Source organism: Silurus meridionalis, chromosome 12 (genome assembly GCF_014805685.1).
Source record: "Silurus meridionalis isolate SWU-2019-XX chromosome 12, ASM1480568v1, whole genome shotgun sequence".
Lineage (NCBI taxonomy): Eukaryota > Metazoa > Chordata > Actinopteri > Siluriformes > Siluridae > Silurus > Silurus meridionalis.
In genome coordinates, this window is record NC_060895.1 from 20,635,102 (window position 1) to 20,657,600 (window position 22,499).

The following is a 22,499-nucleotide window of genomic DNA, read 5'->3' on the forward strand; positions in this document are numbered from 1 at the left end:
ACCAAAGTCTGTTAGAACCTGAGTGAACCTCCTCCTCTTCCTCATGGAAAGTGAGAGCGAGAGCGACGGGGGGCGTGGCTACGGGCCCGCACGTGGCTCTGAAATGATTGAAATGAAAACATGGGCGTGGTTTGGAGTCGGAGTGGGCGGAGTCTCGAGCGCGTCCACTGAAGTGTGGAGTATAGAGTTGGATGCTGGAGAGGTTTGTGGAAGCGGGCAAGCAGCACTTAGAGGGGGAAATCCGTGCAGAAAGCGGAGCAGAGCTTCACACACACACACACACACACACACACACACACACTGACAACTGGAAACTCTACACACACACACACTCATACAAAGAGACCTGGAATGTTTTTTCACCATCACACACACGCACACATACGTGGAGAAGATCGGGAGATGGATATTATTTAAAAGGATACTGTTTCAGCATCGCATTCTTTCTTCTATTCCTCTTACCTGAGTGAGAAGAGTTTCTGGTGCACAGTGATTTTTTTTGGGGGGGATAATCAGCCTCAGTTCAAACCAGGAGCAGATGAGTGTAAGTACCACTGATCACACTGTGGTGTGTGTGTGTGTGTGTGTGTGTGTGTGTGTGTGAGATTGAGTGTGTGTGCACATGTGCAAGTACCTCTGCAGATGTGTAAAAACTTTCTGCTGCCTCTGGAAATAGTACTATTGTTAGTGTTAAATAAATAAATAAATAAATGTATCTATTCATCCATTCATTAATGAATGCATGCATTAATTTTGACTCTGATGTCATGCAGTTATCATCAAGTCTTTTCCTCTTAAAGATCTTGTGTTTGGGAATCAGAATCAGCATCACACAGTGAACCGTCTGCTTTTTTTTTTTTTTTTTTTTTTTACAAACCCACTGTTTTTAGGCATCTTAAAAGTTTGTTGGTTGGTTATATTAATAATCAAAACAAACAAACAAACAAACAAATAAAATCATTAACAGACTTAGAGGCATCTTGAACACTGGTTTATTTATTTATTTTTTGCTGCTTGCATTCTATTTATTTATTTATTTATTTATTTGCGCCATTGCTGCACTTCGAGTTAATTACCAAATTATCAATTGTCAATGGTTCATCAGATCAATCATAAATCTATATCCTTTAGTTCATTTCTGGTGTTTGTCAGTGTTTAGAAATAAGTGTTTAGTGAATAAAATGTCAAACAGTGTAAGAATGTCAGGATTTTACACTCGCAATGTAATGAATTGAATCATTTCTATCCTTTCCTCCATAAACCTTCATGTTTGTGTGTATTGTGTATTCTCATCACTTGCTTTTTTCCTTTTTTCCTCGGACAAACTTGCACCCAAGTGCACCATGTATTCTGAATTTAACCATTTCTTTTCTTTTCCCTCTTTTTTTCCCCCTTTAAATATAGATGTTAGAGAGTTACTTCTATGCACTGTGACTGTATATTCTTTATATTATTCGTTCTTTTTTTTCCCCCAAATGGCCGGATGTCTGAGACTGAAATGCCTGCAGGTGATGTGTGTATTCTGAGCATTGTCCCTTTTTTTCCTCCATTTTTTTTCCAAGCTAAAGTGCTTAGAAAAGTGGTGTATTCTGGCCATCTTTTCATTTTCCCCTTTTTTTCCATTCTTTTTTCTCTGAAAGCTCGATGATTTCAGAGTGAAGTGCATACACGACCACTCATTCATTTTTCTTCCCCCCCCTCATTTTTTTTCTATGAAATCTAGATGTTGGACAGGGAATTACATGCAAGAGCACTGTGTATTCTGAGCATTGTGTATTTTTTTTTGTCTTTCATTCCCTGCAACCCCCAGCCCTCCTTCAAGCTGCTTTTTTTTTTTTTAAAGAGTGAATTGCATGTATATTTTTTGCTCTTTTTTTCCCTTCTTAAAAAAAAAAAAAAAAAAAGCTTGGTTGAGAATGAATTACATGCCGGAGTGCTGTTCCTTTATTCCTACAATTACCCCCAGCCCCCACCCCCTTTCCCTCCTTGCTTTCTCTGACCACATCTTCATCATTCCACCCCCCCTTTCTTAATCTTTTCTTCTTTTCCCATCAAAAACCTTGTGTTTTGAGAGTGTATTTTATTCTGACCTTTTATTTTTATTTATTTTTTTCAGCTTTTTGCTTTTCCAAAAGCTGAATGTTTGAGAGGGAGAGGGAGAGGGAAATAAAAAAAATATATATATATTTTTTTCTTTCAAGATGCTTGATATGATGAATTGTATACAGTAGCACTGTGTAATTATTAATTCTTCTTCTCTTTTTTTTAATTGAAGTGCATACAAGAGCATTTCTCTAACATTTTTGTAAATGCATTGCATGCAGGGGCTTTTTCAAATGTCTTTTTTTTTTCTAATTAAGTCTGAATTGCTGCCAGTCTCAGTGTTTTTGCTGCTTCTTTACTATGTTTATGTAGCACAGTGTGTACATGACCAGTGTGGGGCTTTCTACAAGGCGGTAGCTCAGTGGTTAAGGCACTGGCTTACTGATCGAAACGTTGGGGGTTCAAGCCACTTTTGGGGCCCCTGAGCAAGGCCCTTAACTCTCAGTGCTCCAGGAGTGCTGTATCATAGCTGACACCGTGCTCTAAACCCAAGTGGCTTACTGTTCGAAATGTTGGGGGTTCAAGCCACTTTTGGGGCCCCTGAGCAAGGCCCTTAACTCTCAGTGCTCTAGGAGTGCAGTATCATAGCTGATTCTGTGCTCTGACCCCAGCTTCCTAAAATCGCTGGGATGTGTGAAGAAAGAATTTCACAGTGCTGTAAAGTACACATGACAAGTCTAAAGTACTTCCTTCTTTCTTTCTTTCTTTCTTTCTTTCTTTCTTTCTTTCTTTCTTTCTTTCTTTCTTTCTTTCTTTCTCCAGAAGCCATGATTGTGTTTTTTTTTTTTTTGATAAGAGACTATTTCAGATCTTGCTGGATTCTTATACACTATGGCCTACACAATTGCAGTTTTGGAAAGTGGAGTATTTTTAGTAAACCACCCACGTCAAGGGATACCCACACACACGTGGAATAACAGTGTCTCTCATTTCATTAATTTCCCAGCCGTCATGCCTGTGCATATAGATTCGCCCCTTCTTTCTACAAGACGTTTTTTGTCAAAATGTTGGTCATGGGCTGGTTTTGTGTGCGTGTGAAATTTTCCATGAGTGGAATTCTTTTGTTTTTGCTATGGGTCAGTGCCACGTTGAGGCTCTTTCACACCACATTCCAAATCATCCTCCGAGGGTTACCATAATTAATATTCATTACAGTAGCAGCGGCGTGCCCGTGCACCAGGAGTGTGTTTTCTTTAACTAATGAATTCTGGTTACTATAACTCCAACGTCTCATTGAAAACGTTTCTAAGGGCCCGCTCCGTGCATGACTTGGCTACTGTTTTCTCTTGACATTTTTTTTTCTTTTTTAGGCCTACTAGAAAGAGGCAGTCCAGCCCAATTCCCCCCCTAGCAACCTTAGATAATTTGTCAAATGCCAAACATTTGCTCGGTTCTTTTTTCGGCTTGTGATTCACACAGCTCGTGCGTCATCCCCCGTTCGCTTTTGCGCAACGACTTCTCTATACGACTGAAAAACGGCGCGCTGGAGCGTCGAGTCATTAGCGTGATGATCTTTTAGGGAGAACCGAGCGCTCGAATTCAGAGAACATAATGCAGATTGCAGCTAATCGATCAGTAAATCTCAACTCTCAAAGGAAAATTTCGGGGGTTCGGTAGAGAGTGCCAAATCGTCGAGAATGCTTTTTTTTTCTTTTTAGGCCTACTAGAAAGAGGCAGTCCAGCCCAATTCCCCCCCTAGCAACCTTAGATAATTTGTCAAATGCCAAACATTTGCTCGGTTCTTTTTTCGGCTTGTGATTCACACAGCTCGTGCGTCATCCCCCGTTCGCTTTTGCGCAACGACTTCTCTATACGACTGAAAAACGGCGCGCTGGAGCGTCGAGTCATTAGCGTGATGATCTTTTAGGGAGAACCGAGCGCTCGAATTCAGAGAACATAATGCAGATTGCAGCTAATCGATCAGTAAATCTCAACTCTCGAAGGAAAATTTCGGGGGTTCGGTAGAGAGTGCCAAATCGTCGAGAATGCTTTTTTTCTTTTCTTTTTTGTAAAATCTAGAGAGTTTCTAAAGAAAACAGGCGAAGCATGGATGCTCTGAGTCGACGCTGGCTTTCAAGACAATCCAGAGATTATGTCAGTAGACACTCTTCCCTGTAGAGTAGTAACTCATTCCTCAACTCTTGCCTCAGGTGAACTGTGTCCTCTTGGAGCACTAAAAGACAGTCATTACAACTACTTTCAGAACTTTACATCACTCAGGATTTTTTTGGCTTCAATCAGGGACGTCATCGACGACACCTGATCTCCTCCAATCCGGCCAGATTGCACCATTCTTTAATGAATCATGTCATTATCATCATCATACCTTGTGAAGTCTTGCCAAAATGGTTACTATAGTAATGTTGTGAGTGTGCACTGGATACCAGATGGCCGTTGCCCTGAGTTTCTCATTAAAATCTACCTGTGCATATGGTTTCCTGCCAAACTGAACTCCACTCGGCCACTGGCATTTTATCGCCCCGGCGTCATCGCGGTCCGCTTTTTTTGCGACTGTGATCCAGAGGCCGTTTCCTCTGCCGACTTCTTGTTCTGCAATAAATCAAGATAAACCCGGTGTACGTGTAGCTCTGGAGATGGTCAAGCACAACAAAGATATGTTCCCAGGTGATAAAGAACATAAACGCGATAGCTATCGGAGTGGAGTGCGTGCTAATTGTTTCCCTCGTGTCCCGAGGCGCAGGCTCAAGAACAGGAACTAATGAAACATGTTTCTGCTCGCACGCCGTTTTGATTTATTTCGCAGTAGGTGCAACTATTGGGAAAGTCCACTTCTCCATATGGCTAGGGAGATAGCAGGAACGATACATCCTATAGATACGATGAGCGACCAGGCTGCGTTCCATTAAAAAAAAAAAAAATTGCACGCGGTGAACTCCATAAACTCTGGACTCAACTCTTTCGCTCGGAGCCGCCAGATGTTTCCAATCAGTGCAGCGTAACTGAAGCTGTGTCAGCCGGTGTCATGTTCAAAGGCCCCTGCAGCACGCGTAGTGCCTTGTTTTTTTCCAAGCCTTCCTCCATAAACAGTTCAACAAACACACACGCCGGGACGGCGGCTGTGGGAAAGAGCTGATCACCGACCGGTGGATAAACCGTGAAGAGAGGCGCTGTTATTTATTATGTTTTCCGTGCGTGTTAGGGTGTATTGTAACACACCGAGAGAGTGCCAGTGTGTTTTTCTTCGGCCTTATCGGCTCCTGTGGATCTCAAGCTATTCGTCAGGCTTATTTCATCTGCAGGAAACGCATCTTCCCGGCGACGGCGTATTTACGCTCGCTGTTAATTGCTACTTCGTGTCATCCGATGTTTGCAAGTAAAATGAGTAGAAAACAGTAGGCTTTAATTGTGATGTCCTGCACCAGCTGAGCTCTTCGTTGAAGTGAGTGGCCAAACCTCAGGATGCCTCGGGATGGGGAGAGAAAGAGAAGCATGGCTTCATCAATTTAACTGTTTGTTTATGTCGTCATGGGTGTGTTTTGTCATGTAATGGAGGAAAAGGCGGATGCAAATGCAGAATCTAGTTTTATTTTGAAACCAAAAAAGAACAAAAAGATTTTTGGAACAAACCAAAAGCACGAAAAAGAAAAAAAAGTGGAAGACAAAGACAAACGTGTGACAGTGAAAGAGTGCTGTAAAAGGTGGGACTTATATACATGTGCTAATCAATGAAGGAACGGGTGTGAGCAATTAGTGACATGGGACAGTCGTGTAAATGTCCGGTGGCTGATGGGAATTGTAGTCAAGGGCATTACAACATCCACGAGACTAAAAAGCCTTAATTACAGGAGCTCTAAGCACTCGTATTCTCCGCAGTCTTTCTTGTTTTTTTCTTCATGATCTAAATATGCTAATATATTAATGTAGATTGTTAAAGAGAAACCATACATTGAACAAAAGTTGCACTCATCACTGCACAACTCAACAATAATGGAACTGTAATGAATGGACATTCGGTGCCATCCAGATGTTCCCTTTTGGGTCTGGTTCCATATCAGGGAGTTTTTCATTTAACAAGACTCAAGAGGGAACCCATCCTCAGCTGAGTTGCACCGAAAGTCCACTTATTGCAGATATACAATGTTGCGGGGTACAGTGATGGTGATCAGAAGCGAACTGTAGTCCAGAGTCGATGTAGCAGACTGTTGACATTAACTACAGTCCAAATCCATCCTCAAAGCTCTCGTTCTTACTCCAGAATTTTAAGTAACCACCCAAGGCGTTGATGAGAAACCATCCCAAGAAACCATCGAAAAGAACATTATCCAGAGGCAGGCCTGGATGAAGTAGGAAGATCCATAGAGGGAGGAGGGGCACTCAATAGGGATAGAATTACAATGATAAAGAACAAACTTGTAGGCACCAATCTTATACATTATTTCTTTTGCTTTGAGACACTATCCATCGTTAAAAAAGTTCATTCACAAATGAAAATGAATTACATTGATTTTGAAAACATTCCTGTGGTGGAAAACCATTTTTATTTCTTTTTCTAGTTTTGGCCATGGTGTGGCTGAAATATCAGTTACTCAACGTCAAAGTCTTAGTGTTCCTTTTATTAATCTATATATAATTAAATTCCAAAATACCCTCAGTAACAAACATCTGTGCATCCTTAGTAATCTGGGGTACAGCGTGTAAACAAAGTATGTGTGCAAATGATGGAAGGCTTTTGGTATCTTCTTCTTTCTTCTTGTTATCTGCTGCTCTCGTTAGGGGTTTCCACAGGGGATTATCCGTCTCCATAACACTTTGTCCTGCCTCTTTTCAACTACCTGCATGTCTTCCCTCACCACATCCATATACCTCCTCCCTGTCCTTCCTCTTTTCCTCCTTTCTGGTGGCTCCATCATCAGCATTCCTCTACCGATATACCCCATGTCCCTCCTCTGCACATGTCCAAACACCTCCCTCACCTTGTCCCCCAAAACGTCCTACATGCGCTGTCCCTCTAATAAACTCGTTTCAATTCCTGTGAATCCGAATGAAAACCTCAGGATGTTCAGCTCTGCTACCTCCAGCTCCACCTCCTGTATTTTACTCAACGTAAAAACTCAAAAACATACAACATCACAGGTGTCACCACAGTCCTATAAACTTTTCCTTTCACTCTTGCAGAAATCCTTCTATCACAAATCACTCCTGTCACTCTTCTCCATACACTCCACCCTGCCTGTACTCTTTTCTTCACTTCTCTAACACACTCTCCATTGCTTTGCACTGTTGACCCCAGTTACCTGAACTCCTCCACCTTCTCCACCTCTTCTCCCTGCAACCGTATGAGATGCTTTAGTATAGTTAAATAAATAAACAAGCAATCGAGCTGTTGTAGTGGCTCTAATGAGGAATTATAGAATCTTTCTGTGTTGGTTTACTGGAAGCGGAAGCATTTCTCACTGCAACAGAGATTTCTCTTGTTTTTACCGTTTGTCCAGCTCTCCCTGATATATCTTGATGCCCTACTGTACCTCTGGATAGGGTTCTTTTTGATTTGCAGCTGAGGGTGGTTCCACACAAACAGCATGAAGATCCATGAAGTTACTGAGCAGGTTTAGGACTACAATAGGACAGTTTTGCATTTAAGCACCCATCATTGAACAGTTTACCTCAAGCAGTGATGGATCCATAATGAAGGACAGGACATTTAGATGAGGATGGGTTCCGTTCTGAGTCTGGTTCCTGTCAAGGTTTCTTCATCATACCACCTTAGGGAGATTTTTCTTTCCTGTGCTATCTCTATTTTGCTCACTAGGAAGAAACTTATAAGGACTAAATATATTTGTAATCTATTTATTGCTGTAAAGCTGCTTTGAGACATTGTTAAAAGTGCTATACTAATAAAAAAGAATAGAATAAAATTGAATTGAGTTGAAGACTGCAGGTCAGAGAGCTCAGTGAGGTTGTTATGCTCCACTCAGCTGACCTCACCACCCTCTGGAGAGCTCACCTGTCCTGCTTGGTTCTGTTCTAACCCAAATATTACTGTGATGCTTTCTGCCAAGAAGCAATTCCTACCAAGCCACACCAGATTCCACCTGTTTAGATCTTCATTAGGTCAGGTGTGGCTCTTGTTTCATTGGAATGAAAACCCACACGGGCCCTTTGTGGAAAAGATTAGACACTGCTGGCTTAAATACTTTAAAGGCAAAGTGGTAAAGATGCTGATGGGCCTTCTTCACAAAGCTGGTAATGTGCCAGTGGCATAACATGAGATAAACAGCAAGGTATCAGAACCTCTCAGTCCACTGGGGAATTCGGTGGCCGGTTCTCTGATGCTTTGTACTGAAGTCCACTGTAATCTGCCATATATGTATAAAAGTGATCAAAAAATTGAAGTTATACAGTATTAGCCATAAAATACTTATTCCTACAGTCATCTGTAACCTTCTACATGGAACTTGAAGAATCTTGTTCATGGCCTAGATAGAACACACTTTGGCAGATCTTTTGCTTTTTCCTCATTTACCCTTTGGAATAAATGGACCTTGAGGAAATGTAAACTACGAAGGAGATTTTGATTGGCTCAGCACTCCCGCTTTTAAAACCTAATCTCCAGTGTTGATAGTCGAGGTGTTTGTGATGCGATGCTGAACATCCGCTGGTGAAAAGATGACATCCTGAACGCACGAGAAAGAGAGAGAGAGAGAGAGAGAGAGAGAGAGAGAGAGAGCAAAAGAGAGAACGCAGTTGCTCGGTCCAGCTGCGGTTGTTTTCACTTTGGCAGAATGGTAACTGTGTTTGACGGCGTTCTTTGTTTGGGGTTGTTTAGATTACATTTTCTCTCTCTCTCTCTCTCTCTCTCTCTCTCTCTCTCTCTCTCTCTCTCTGTCAGCTCTTTGGCCTCTCTTCTGTGAAAAAGAACTACTGGCTAAACAGACGAACGCATCAAGAGAGATAGTAGCAGTGTGAGGGTTCATGTGTTCTTTAAACACCAGATTTAATAAAAAAAAAAAAAGAAATCTCCCTGTGGATTTCGGGGTCAGTGGGAATTCCAAGTGACCATTACACGTTATTGGGGTTTGCTTTTTAAGCAAATAAAGTGGGTCTGTTTTCACTTTCGTTACTGTCAGACCCCATCATGGAAGATTTCGTGGCATTTACAATGTGAATGTTTTCTTTTCCCTTCAACTGGGCCATTTAAGATAATTACAGACCACGTGCGCTTTGCCATCTTAGCGATAGGGGTCAACCACGTGACCTAAAGGTGGAGCTGTGGAGGAAGGATGAAAGGCTTTGTCTGAAATAAGCTGCCGGATTTTGGTTGTAACACCATAAACATATAACTCTAAAATCAATGTTATTAAGCCATTATTCTGAGACTGTTAAATTTTTCTTTAATGCATTGTCACACTCATTTCACTGTTACCATCCTGCTCGTTTGTTTCTTTAAGCGAGGGTCATGAATGTGCATAAATGATATGTGGAACCAAAAAAAAATTCAATTTTAATAAAGAGTAATATAAATTACTAATAAATAGTATCATAAATAACCAATAAATAAATATACCAGTATGAACTGCTAAAATGATAAGGAAAAGGAAATGGTTTAAAGAATCTCCAAGAAACCATATTTGCAGTCATAGTTGAAGGTTTTTTTTTTTTGTTTTTTTTTTGCATTGTTATGCCATCAAGATGGGATTTTCCAAGTATATAGATCGGAAAAATCTCACTTTAGAGACCACAGCTCCTAACAATCGAATGGCCATTTTGTTTGTTTTTTTATTCATTTATTTATTTGTTTGTTTAATTGTAGTTTAATTTATTATTTATTTTATTAGATTTTTTTTTATATATTATTTATTTTTTTACTAGATTTATTAATGATGACATTTTTTGGATTACAGGTTCTTAGTTTCTTGGATCCCTTTATGGCAAAAACACTGTGTAGGGATCTACATTGAATCTTTCCTCCACAAAGATGAGCCAAAGGGGTTTGGCTTGCCATCTACATCTCGTGCCATCCTAATAGGGTTTTCCATTTGGAAAATCTCCCTTTAGAGATTATTGTGTTAACACAGAAATGTTAATTAGGTGTGTTTGGAACAGTTTGTCACATAATAATTATATATATTTTTTAACCTGAAGTGTCTGAGATTATAGACACTTTTTTAAAGAAAAACTTTGCATTTCTTTTTTTTTATAACCAAAACATTTAAAATGTGCACTGACACCTCTTGCACTCTTGATATCTTCAAAGCGTGGATTAAGCGAAAGCTTGGCAGCAGCATGATCAGCTTTCGGTTTTTTGACGCGTTGGGAACTCCCTTGCAGAAAAAAAACGAAAAGAAAAAAAAACATCACTTTGATCAGTCTGGCTAAATGGAGTGTTAAAGCCTCTACACTTGGAAACGAACCAGCAATAGACTCTTCATATCATATATTTTTACTAGGTATTAAATGCAAGAATGAGAATGATATCTTGGATGGAGTACCATAGAGTTCTAGCTTCATTTGACACAAGGGCGAATATAGTGTGGCCTCTGGAGGTCTGTTATATCCATTAGGTAGAGGGTTTAAATCTCCAGGGACCCCCTTTTTTCCATTCTAGGGTTAGTGGCTGGAGGTACGACATCTCAGTCGGAATAAAAACAATATTTCTTTTGCCTTTTCATCTAATAGCTATTTTTAAATAGCTATATTTAATATTGGAGCTTTGCATTGTGTTCAAATATTTGCAAGACTCAACGTTTTTCTCCACTTCTTGCTTGCATGCGCCTTCCTCTGTGTGTGTGTGTTTGTGCACATGCTCCTACTGTCTTATGTATGTGTGAGCATTTCCTCTTGTGTGTAAACGCTTCAGTCGCTCCGCTGCTGACAGACGTAAATGAGGATTGGATTCCCATATGCACAGGCAGCCTTCCAGCACACCCCAATTACAACGCAGCAGAGCCAGAGAGGGTGCAGCCCAGACTGCATGGAGCCCTCCATCCCCGCTCTCTCATTCGCACACACACACACACATACACACATACTCGTGTAGACTGTCACCACTATTGGGTAGACAGACCACCACAATCAGGCGTACGGCACACATCTGTCACTCAAGCAGAACGCAGGTTCACTACCACCGACCTCGAAACATATACTTACTCACATGAGACCCTGTAATATGTGCAATGTGTCTTTTCAAGCATTTTTACTTTCTCTGAGTCATCTCCATCTCCATCAAAATAAAGAGAATGTCTACATTATGCAAGTTCAGCATCTACAGACGGGCCACAATTTAATGTCAGGATGCTGTATTAATGATTTTCGGCATGTGACCGTGGGGGACTGGAGAAATGTAGGCGTTTCGTGATTGAGTTGAAAATTGAGTCACGGGAACGGATGGATGAGCTCCTGCTGGGGGGATACTTTAATGTCGCATTGATCATAACCAAGGTGATGAAGGGTAACGAAGTAAATGTAATTTGTTAAGGTACTTTACTGAAATATTTACATTTGGGGAGGCTTTTACTTTAAATTCACTAAATTTGAAAGTTAAATATGTTTTTAACCAAATACATTTTATAATTTTTGATTTTTTTAATTCTTTTTTACGAGTGGATAAAAACAGAACTGGTTAAACACACAGCAAGCCACCAATCAGGGTAGAGCACGTTCTTTGTTTTGGACTTGTTTTGATTGACGCTTGGTTGTATCGTTTAAGTAGTTCCTGATTATTTTAATATATATCAATCAGTGTTTGACTAATAATATCATTCTATTAATATATTGGTGTGTTAAGAGTAATGATCTATTTTTCTTGTGATTGAAAGTTGTTTTCTTTTGATCAGTGCTACAGTAATTGTTTTGTGTACTCGGCATAAGAGCATGCTCTAAAGGCAGCATCATCGCGGCATCGTGGATCAAATCAAATCAAATCAAATTTTATTTATAGAGTGCCTTACAGCAACCAAAAGGAGCACAAGGCACTTTCCAGTAAAAGAACAATAGACAATGAAATATAAGAACACAATGTACATAAAATAGCAGTCGAATCAGAGGCTACGTGCTAAAAGCTTGTATGAATAAATACGTTTTCAACTGCGATTTAAAAACACTCAGCACAGTGATGCTTTGTATGTGTGCTGAAAGTGCGTTCCACAGCTTTGGTCCCTGGACGGCAAATGACTGGCCTCCAAACTTTTTATATGTGGATGATCGCATTCGCTTTTACTTTGATCGGGGACTCGCTGAAATAGCTTTGTGTCTGTCAGTGATCAACTTGCACATAAGTGATCAACATTTGAGAAGGAGGCTGTCAGTTCTGCAACTATATTGTCAAAGACAATGAATATGTATTCAGTTTCACATAAAGTCAAGATCATGAGAAAATTAAGTTGCGATAAAGAGAAAACAACGTATGTCGAGATCACGAGAAAATAAAGTCGTTATCACGAGAAAACAACTTGATATGACGAGATCGTGAGAAAACAAGAAAGTAAAAATGTATAATGTATAACCTCTTAGGACTTGCGTAGTTGATCAAAGCTCAGCACTTCAATAATATCAAAAAAGCATTAAGGTACAGTGAAACCTCGGAGCTCGCGAGGGTTAGGGACCAAGACCGGTTGCGAGTTCCGAATTTTCGCGACCTTTTGATACGCCCCTTCCAACCCAGTAAAAACCCAAAGAACACTATACGAAATCGATTTAAATGAGTAAATAACACTATTTCACTCCATAACACTTAATTATTAGACTATTTTAACAATACTTTATGTAAATTAACAGCAATTTGTCATACAGTACTGTATGTTATATTTTATAGTTTAAATGAATAATACATAATAAAAATAGTTTTAAAGCATTTTTTAGACAATTTTAATGAGATAAACCTTGATTAGAAATGTTAAAACTAGCGTTTTGAGCAGCTCGCGGTTGCTCACGAGCCGATCTTAATGACAGTCCCCGGTCGGAATGAAAGTTGCGAGCATGCGAGGTCGCGAGCGCTGAGGCCGCGAGCTCCGAGGTTCCACTGTACATACATGAGCGCATCATTTATTCTAACTCGTGCGCCTTGTGAACTAAAAGAAAAACACAGTATTCCCTGTTATTTTGTTTGTAAAAATGACATATATGTCTGACAAGAACGTTTGTGGTAGAGATTTGGAAAATGATAGCGTCATCTAACAAGCTAAGCATAAATATTGTATCACCTTTCCCTCATAGTATTTGCACCACATTTAGTAGCATATTGGACCACAGGTTTTAAAAAATCAAACATTTTGACATTAAGTGACTTAAATATCACACGGTGCTAAAAGTCTGCAAGGCACAATTTTAATTTGAAGTACTCAAGCGCTAGGAGAGCACTAGAGAACAGAACCCTGCTTTATCCTGTATGTTATCCTTGCCGTTAATATATCATTGAATTAACAGCCACTATGCTTTGATGTCTCCACCTTCCGTAATTCGGTACCCCTGAAAAAGTAAAAAACGCTTTCTGGTTAAGCTCACGGTCTCCGAACAAAGCGACTAGTACGAGAGGACATTCTTCAAGTTAACACAGTGAAAGGAATGGCTGCATAGGGAGTATTCAATACTGCAAAAGGGTCTTTTAGCCTCCCGATATCAGGGCTCACACCCTTCTAGCGAGTGTGTCAACATTCTTTCAGGTCCCAAAGTCTCCATTACACCCACTAACTCTGTATATTCGTGTACTTTAGGGTAGTGTTACACGTCAAGCACGATGAAGCTGTCTTGGCCGGTAGCACGCGTTCCATGCTTATTCGATTTAAAAAGAAGTTAAAAGCAATAAAATAGGCTCGTGTTGTCTTTTTTCTGGACAGACCGCCGGCCCTGTGGTTTTTCTGTTCCTCTTGGCAAGAGGGATAAGGTGTTGACTTATTAGGTGAGAATAATTTACATAAATGTGGGTGTCCACTATGCGGTCAGAAAGTATGCCTATAGCAAATGTGAAATCTTCCTTAAGTATTTCTGACTTATCCTGACCAAATCCTTTAAAAAAAACTATTTATTTCTTCGATCTGGAAGACAGAATAGATGAATATAAAGTATGTGAAAGCTAATACCTTTTTATTTTGTATGTATAGGTTTGGTAAGACGCAGCTAAAATGAAGAAAGTGCTGACAGGAGTGGGAAGCACAACAATGGACCAAATCCATCAACACAGGACATGGGATAGCAGGCTGCTCGTGCTTCTTTGTGTGGCTCTTGAACTCTTCACGGCTCACTCGTCTATTGTGCCGGGTACTCTGGAGCTCCAGCTAGATGAAGAGCAACCAGCAGGTACTGTAGTTGGCGATATCAGTGCTGGCCTGCCACCAGGCGTCACGGCGTCTCTTTATTTCATATCGGATCACGAGGGAACAGGTGTCGGGACCGACCTGGACATTGACGAGAGCACAGGCATCATAACGACAGCAAAGGTTTTGGACCGGGAAGTACGAGACCACTACAACTTCATAGCTGTTACCATGACGGGCGTGACAGTGGAGGTGACCATTTTAGTCAATGACATCAATGACCATGCGCCAGTGTTTTCCAAAAAACGGGCCTCATTCAAAATTCCGGAACAGACCGCTATAGGTACTAAATTCCCCCTTGAACCTGCTTTGGATGGAGACAAGGACCAGCTTACAACTCAAGGTTACATTATAACAGATGGAAATGTGGGGCAGGCGTTTCTTCTTGAAACCAGAAGAGGTTCCAATCAAGTGCTTTATCTGGATTTGGTAGTCAATGCCATTTTAGATAGAGAGACAAGATCATCCTATACGCTCCTCTTAGAGGCATTTGATGGTGGATCTCCTAAGAAGACTGGCCAGATGATCCTTGACGTAACTGTACAGGACATCAATGACAATGCCCCAGTGTTTAACCAAAGTAGATATCATGCCATGATCTCTGAAAATCTGCAGCCAGGCAACAACATACTGCAAGTATTCGCTTCGGATGCAGACGAGAGTGACAACGGCTTAGTGCTTTATGAAATCAATAGGAGACAGAGTGACCCTGATCGCTATTTTGTCATTAACTCTCAGACTGGTGTGATAACTTTGAATAAACCCTTGGACTATGAGATGAGGAAGGTCCATGAGCTTGTCGTTCAGGCAAGGGACAATGCGACACAACCTGAGGTCACTAATGCTTTCGTTACCATACATGTGCGGGACTATAATGATAACCAGCCCACCATGACCATCATCTTCCTTAGTGAAGATGGCTCACCACGCATATCTGAAGGTGCTCAGCCTGGCCAGTATGTAGCACGGATCTCTGTCACAGACCCCGATTATGGGGAGTACTCCAATGTAAATGTGTCTCTCGAGGGCGGAGATGGAAAATTTGCTTTAACCACTAAGGACAACATCATTTACCTCATATGTGTTGATGAGATCCTGGATCGTGAAGAACGGGATCGCTATGAACTGAGGGTCATGGCAACAGACTCTGGAACCCCTCCATTACGAGCTGAGTCTTCATTTACCATCCAGGTTACCGACGTCAACGACAACCCACCTTTATTTGACCAACAAGAATACACCCAGGTAATCCCAGAGGTAATCTTTCCAGGGAGCTTTGTGCTACAGGTCACAGCACGAGACAAAGACCAGGGCCCTAATGGAGATGTCCACTATAGTATTCTGCAGAATCTTGAAACTCATTCGGACTGGTTCAGCATTGACACTGTCACTGGCATCATCACAACGCTCACTCAGCTGGATTATGAAACGGACCCTACTCCTAGTTTGATCGTCGTGGCAATGGACAGGGGTAGACCTCCTCTTTCCTCCACTGCTGTAGTCAAAGTCATCCTTCAGGATATTAATGACAATGAACCTGTTTTTGGAAGCAAGTTCTACAACGCATCCATTAAGGAGAACACTGCTGCTGGGACATGCTTCTTGGAGGTAGGACAATTATGCCTTTATTTGTAGTGATCTATCTATCTATCTATCTATCTATCTATCTATCTATCTATCTATCTATCTATCTATCTATCTATCTATCTATCTATCTATCTATCTATCTATCTATCTATTGCAATTAATTAAACTAAACATTTTTGGAAAAACTGTAAATCTGAGCAGATGTTTTAGAAACTGGACTTAAATCCTCCATCTGAAAGGGATTTGGACATTTGGGACAGTTTAGTGAAAAAAGCTGTGTTTAAATTGGAGTCCTTGCATTATTCGTTACCTGCTGTCCTCTGGCTGAAAGGGCTTTGCTCTATATTGGCTGTCCTCATCTTCACCTCACAAAAGTTTCCAGGGTACCGACGAGGGTATGGTGGAGCCTATTTTAAAAACAGCGGGCTCTGCCTCTAAATTAGACACAATCAAGATTTTACAGCACTTACAGTGTGTTCCAATCTCAAGCTGCTTTGTATGATGAATGGGCCTTAATTTTGACTAAATGGTCGACTTTGAAAAAAGACCTGAGAAGAAAAAAGTGAGAGAAAAGGGCTCGAGTGGCTGGCTGCAATTTCATATAATTTGTAACCATTGTGTTTCTTAGAATTTTCTTATTTATGCCTCAGTATGAGCAGGATTCAGTTAAAAATAATATAATGCAAACATATCACATCATAATCAAAATGACACTTTAGCTTAGTGTAAAAGGATTTGAAATTGACAGAAAGGTCAGCAGATGGCAAGAATGTGGGGGCTCTAAAATTAATGAGCTTTAAATGAAAAGAAAGGTGTGAGGAGTCAGGACTTCAGTGCATCAATTAACAGGGAAAAAAACACAAAGTGATATTAAACAGAATAAATGTTTGGGCCCCAACAGTTCTACTTCTTCTTTCTCATGAATGATATATTGCATACAAAGAAAAATGGCAAGAAAATCTACACCAGCCTTCCCTCCCCATAACCTTATCTATTTGAAACTATTCTGACAAATTGAGCCATACAGATTCCTGCGAATTTGCAATTGTGAGACCATGTTGCTTGGGTTTAGCATACTTTGTGCGCTTGCCAAGGCCAGGGTCCAAAGCAAGCTGTCTCTCACGCTCTGCCATAACTGGATGCAGTTGAAGGGAGCTGGTTTACAGCTCAAAAGCAGTTGGGAGCAAGATGATACACAGACGGTGCAGATCGCTGCCAAATCCACATCCAAGCGTTGCCACAATACTCTTGATGAGTGCTTTCTCCCCTTAATAGAGCAGTGTAGAAGAAGTTCCCACCACCTTATACTGTATACACTTGCACAATTCTATAGTTTAAATGGAATTTCAATAAGTGTGTTGTAAGGGTAGGATTTATTTAAGCCTCTTCCGCACCTATTTTGTTCAATGGCAGAATGTAATACATTAAATTAAAGCTAGTGTTATAGTTTTTACCTTATTATGTATTATTTATTATTTATACAATTGCAGAAACTTTATACAGGAAGTCCCTGACTTATGATGGAGATGCACTCTGATGAACCCATCATAACCCCTATCGTAAATCCAGACATAGCCTACACTACCCTGTAGAGAATGGTGATCAGTATGGGGTAATATTCTATAATGTGTTATTAATTTTACAAATTGAAATACATAATTTAGCAATGCAATTCACTATACAGCAATGTATAAACTTTACAGAATATATATATGTAGCAATGGGCAGATAGACGAGCGCCAGTTCATGAGTGGAGGGCGCTCTTTTATAGCTAATACAAATAAAAGAGACAAGAGATAAACCTGGGCCTTAAAACATCAAAAACACAGAAAGAATAGGGTCACGAGTAGGGAGATGCGTACATCCTTACGTATCATACCGAATAAACGCTGCTACGTTTGCCTGATGCCCGAAACCTAATACATTTGTACAATTTTGTCATATCGCAATAGTAAATTCTGAAAAATCAAAAGTCGAACCATCGTAATTTGGGGACTGTGTTAATAATTAATTTAATTAATTTTTATATTTTATATAAAATTTTTATTCATTTTTTGTGACAACTCAGCTAATCTTCAGCACCACCAAAAAATATTGCATACATTCTAAAGCTAGGTCATTTTACTTTATTATAAATGTATACTCTTCATTGACCTGCCATAGAGCAAGATAGCTGAATAGGCTGTACTTGACTGGGGTCAATGACTGTGACAGATGTAGCCCAAGCTGCTGTTATGTATCTTGTGCTAGAACACTTTACCATCCACAGTTGCCCTCCAACTGTGCTTGAATACTTTGTCTACTATCTGGAGTAATGAGAGTTTTTCCTACTGACCGTGTGAAGCAGCTGCATAATTGGTCCATTGGTCAAACTCACATTTCTTAACCAATTGAATAAAAAGGACCATGAGTGAGATGGAGTGTGGGTGCTCTGCAGGTTTCTGCTTCACAGTAAGCCAAGAAGGGCCTTTGTCCCATTCAGATCGATTGAGGACCCTACACAATCGCCTGCTAGCATGGGCTTGTTAGTGGTACACTTTATTTCCTTACCCCCTCTTACATTGCTTTATGCTTGAGACACTCAGCATTTACACTTGTCCATGTCTGGTACCTTTACAGAATCTTGATAAAAGTTCCCACATGGTAGGCTTCATCTTAGTGCTGGTGGAATAATGCTAAAGAACAGGGAGGTAAGAATTGCCCCACTGTGTACATGGCTGATCGTGGCTCCAGTGAAAAAATAATAGGAGGACCCAATACAGTTGAAGTGGGAGAAATTAATGGTGACGGGCGCCTGCCTAGAGATGGAAGTCACCAGGACTTGACATGGTTTCATCCTTCATGTTTGGTTCTATTGAGCTGTTATCTGATCACACTTCATAAATCATTTGAAGAGTATGAGAACTAATCTTTAGCACTGCATTTTTGTTTCAGTCAGCATTTCAGGTTCATTTCAAGGGGCCCCATTGCTACCTGAGAAGATGCTTGATGTTTGTAAGCCAAAGTGAAATATTGCAATATTGATATGGTGGTCATTATGGAGAGGGGGAACTCTCTTGTAGTCTTAAAGATGTTTTTTTTGTATGCCTTGGTAACCCTGCGGTGTATGGACCTCTATGCAATCCTTGTAAAGATATCACTGATATCACATTTCATTTCAGCACCAGTGATTATGCAATGGACTCTTTTGTGGTGGGAGAATATATCCTTGAAATGTATTGTCAATGGGGTGTGCTTGTTCAGGACAATTTAGAGAATATGTTTCATATTAATTCTGGTGACATGGTTGCTAAAATGGTGCTGTTCTGTGCTACCATTTCTTGAGAGCAGCTACATTGTGGGAAAGTTAAGAGGCAAGAGAACAACTTACTGTAGGAAACCCTGTGAGAATCACAATATTCGAAAGTAAACAGGAACAGGAAGTGCTTAGGCGATAATAAAAACTCTAATTCCTACTCCTTTAAGCAATTTGTTTTAAAGCTGCTCTACCCTTGTGTTTCTCTGTATATCAATTTTCAAAGACAAAATGTGTTAGTGTCTCAGAGCTCGGAAAAATCCATTATGCGGTTTTTTGATTGTGGGAAAAAAATCCCTTTTGTTTCAAAGTGTGGTCTGTATGGTAATGATTTACTTAGTGTGAAGCTAAAAAAACGAGTCCTGAAATGCTCTAATGAATGTTCAGAACAGTGTTGGGCTGTTAAATTCAACTTCCTGGATTGTGTATCCTTAAACCTTAAAGCAACGTTCTCTTTGGGAGTTTTTTTTTTTTTTTTTTTTTGGTGAAAGTGGAATTTCTTGCAGCCTTGAAACCTTTATAAGCCCAGATTCTAGTATCTGAGCGAATGATCCAGCAGACATGAGAGTATCTTTTCAGAAACTATAAATTTAAGTCCCTCGCGTAGTGTGTTTCGAACGAGGCATTTATTTTGTGGTTTTGATGAGCTGTGAAAAATGTACATGAAAATAGGAATTTTTTCCTTCTTGCAAGACTCAGGCAAGCATGTAGGAAAGAGTAATTCTGGATTTTATACACGCAAAGCTGTAAAGAAAGCTATAACTGCTAAACTCTGCAATGGCATAACTTTTCTTCCTTTTTTATAGTTTTGTTTTAACACTTTCAATTTTGAGTCAAACAGATCCTTAATGTCATAAACCTCTTTAAATGATGTATCCAGCCAGTTTTGTTCTAATCCAAGGTTTATGTTGAAGTTCCTGCTATATTATCAGGTAGTGGAAGACCTCAGCAGGCTTCCCTGTGGACCAGCTGCCAGGTCAGGAATACAGTGGAAGTCTGTATGCCCCATTAATCAGCAAACACACTACCATATGGCTGTTTGTTTGTGGTCAGATGTCTATACTTTTCTTCTTCTTTTTTTTTTTTTTCCTGCGACCTTGATATAAAATTATTTGATCACACATCTTGGTAACCAAATGCAAGTTTTCTTTTTTCTTTCTTTTTAAGTTTAACGTCAGACTACATTCATACAATGAACATTCTTCAGTTTTTCTCTGCAGCTCAAATAAATTAAGCTTGGAAATGGTTGATCATGAAACAGGAAGTAAGGAGTTAAAAAAACCTTTGAATTTCGAATTATAAGGTTCGATGTAAAAAAAGTTGCAGTTTTGATTTTCAATTGGTTATGTCGGTTTCCAGTGTTTCCAGTTTTATGGACTTCTCAATGAAAAAATTTTTATTTGGCCTAAAAATCAGATACATGGATATAACTATATATCTAAATCAACAATCCTGTTTGGATCAAATCTAAGTTGGATTTTTTAATTACAAAGCATTATAGAGGCAAGATCAATTACAAATAATCAACGTTGTTAAGGGAATAGAACATGAATACAACTTATTAATGAACAGCAGCTGCAAAGTTTTTGCTCAGAAACAAAAGAACATAACTGTCCACCAAATGGCTCCACAGAGTCTTCGCTTTTGAAGAAATGATGCCCCAGTTAATATTAAAAGCGTTCAGAAATAGCTAAAATTGCTACTTTAGGTTAGTGCTTTTTTTTTTCTTTTTTACTGAAACCATGTAATCAAAGTTACCACCATCTCTTACCCATTATAAGTGCTGAAAAACAGATAATATATGGCAGACTGCTGTATTCTGCCCCAGTGAGCCCTTATTAATTATTGAGGCAAGTTGGTTTTAGGTTTTCTTAGTAATTCATTTTTTGTGCTTGCTTACTGCAATGCCTTCATGATCCCCTGGTCTCTGTGGTTAAAGCTACACAATTTACAGCCAAACTGCAGGAACTGAAATGCACTGCTTAATGTGTTAGCAAATATAATGCTTCCGCAAACCCTTATAGTGAAGCCAAGTAGTTGCACTAAAGTTGGCATAAACATGGACCCACATATGGACAGTGAAGATGTCCAGGTTGGAGCCTGTATCCTTCAAAGCATGACCATTTGCTCATCTCAGTTGTTTCATTTAGAAGCTTCTGGCAACTCTAATATTAAGTTATTGAGGTGTGAGTCAAAACACTAGCTGGTACAGTACTTGGTATTGACATATTTAGGACACTCGAGAGTAGTTTGACAGCACAATGGGAAGAAGGAGTGGAAAGACTTATGCACAGTAAGTGGTTCTGACTCAGGAACATTTTAAGAGCAGTTCTTATTTGTGTGTATTACATCTGCATTTATTCGTTTTGGCAGGCATTTTTATCCAAAGTGATGTACCTTTGAGGCAAAATGCAATCCAAGCATACACTCTTGCAGAAATAAAAGATTCTCAAAGGGTTCCTCAAGGGGTCTTTGAATAGGTAAGAACTTTTTGACAGAGGTTTTACTTGGAACTCTCTCTAATAAGGAAATTATGTTGTACATTTCTACATTTTACCTACTGCCATGCTTCTGGGAGGTAGGAGGATACTAGAAGACTGGAGGACAAAAACAGCTAGGCAAGAGGAGAATATGTGAGACAATCTTCAGAGCTCAGGATTGAACCAGGATCCCTTGAGCAGCGAGAGGTCAACGCTCTCCACCATACCACCATAGTTTCCCAGAAAGATGTTTACAAGAAAACAGGAAAAATCTTAACCGTTTGCAGTGGGTATAAGAAAAATCTACTAAACAAATGTGGCACCATGAGTAAAACATCTGGTGTATTGCACTGTGGGGGTTTCACCAAACACCATTTAGTAATACATCATAGCAATCATGGTGATCAATGAATCAATGTATTCACCTCTTTATGCTGGCTAACAACCAATCATTAACAACATGGTTAGAAAGACTGGTATGAAACTTACTTCCTGAAAGCTGCTTGTTCCAGTGGTGGTGCAATGGGTCATACCTAACAGCTCTATGGTCTGTGGTCTAAACCTGAGCTCAGGTTACTGTTTATCTAAGTTTTTTGCAAGTTCTCTCCATGTCCTCTGGGGAGTCTGGTTTCCTTCCATATCCTCAAAACATGCCGGTAGGATGATTGGTTACTCTAAATTGCTTCTAGGTGTGCATTAGTGTGTGTAGGTGTGTGTGCACAATGCCCTGTGATGGACTGCTGTCCCTTATACTCTGTATTTCTG

General features: G+C 39.9%; 1 protein-coding gene across 2 annotated transcripts in view; it reads left to right on the forward strand.

Annotated features, from left to right (window-relative positions):
- Positions 1-212: 212 nt before the first annotated feature.
- Positions 213-22,499, forward strand: part of dchs1a (dachsous cadherin-related 1a) — a 126,540-nt gene continuing 104,253 nt past the window's right edge. The window contains exons 1-2 of one of the 2 annotated variants that reach the window (XM_046863187.1): positions 213-544; positions 14,160-15,980. In XM_046863187.1, coding sequence (XP_046719143.1) covers positions 14,181-15,980 — 1,800 coding nt within the window. In that variant the 5' untranslated portion in view covers positions 213-544; positions 14,160-14,180. Of the gene's footprint in view, positions 545-13,887; positions 13,958-14,159; positions 15,981-22,499 lie in introns of those variants that run through there. The other variant, XM_046863188.1, reaches the window with a different exon arrangement.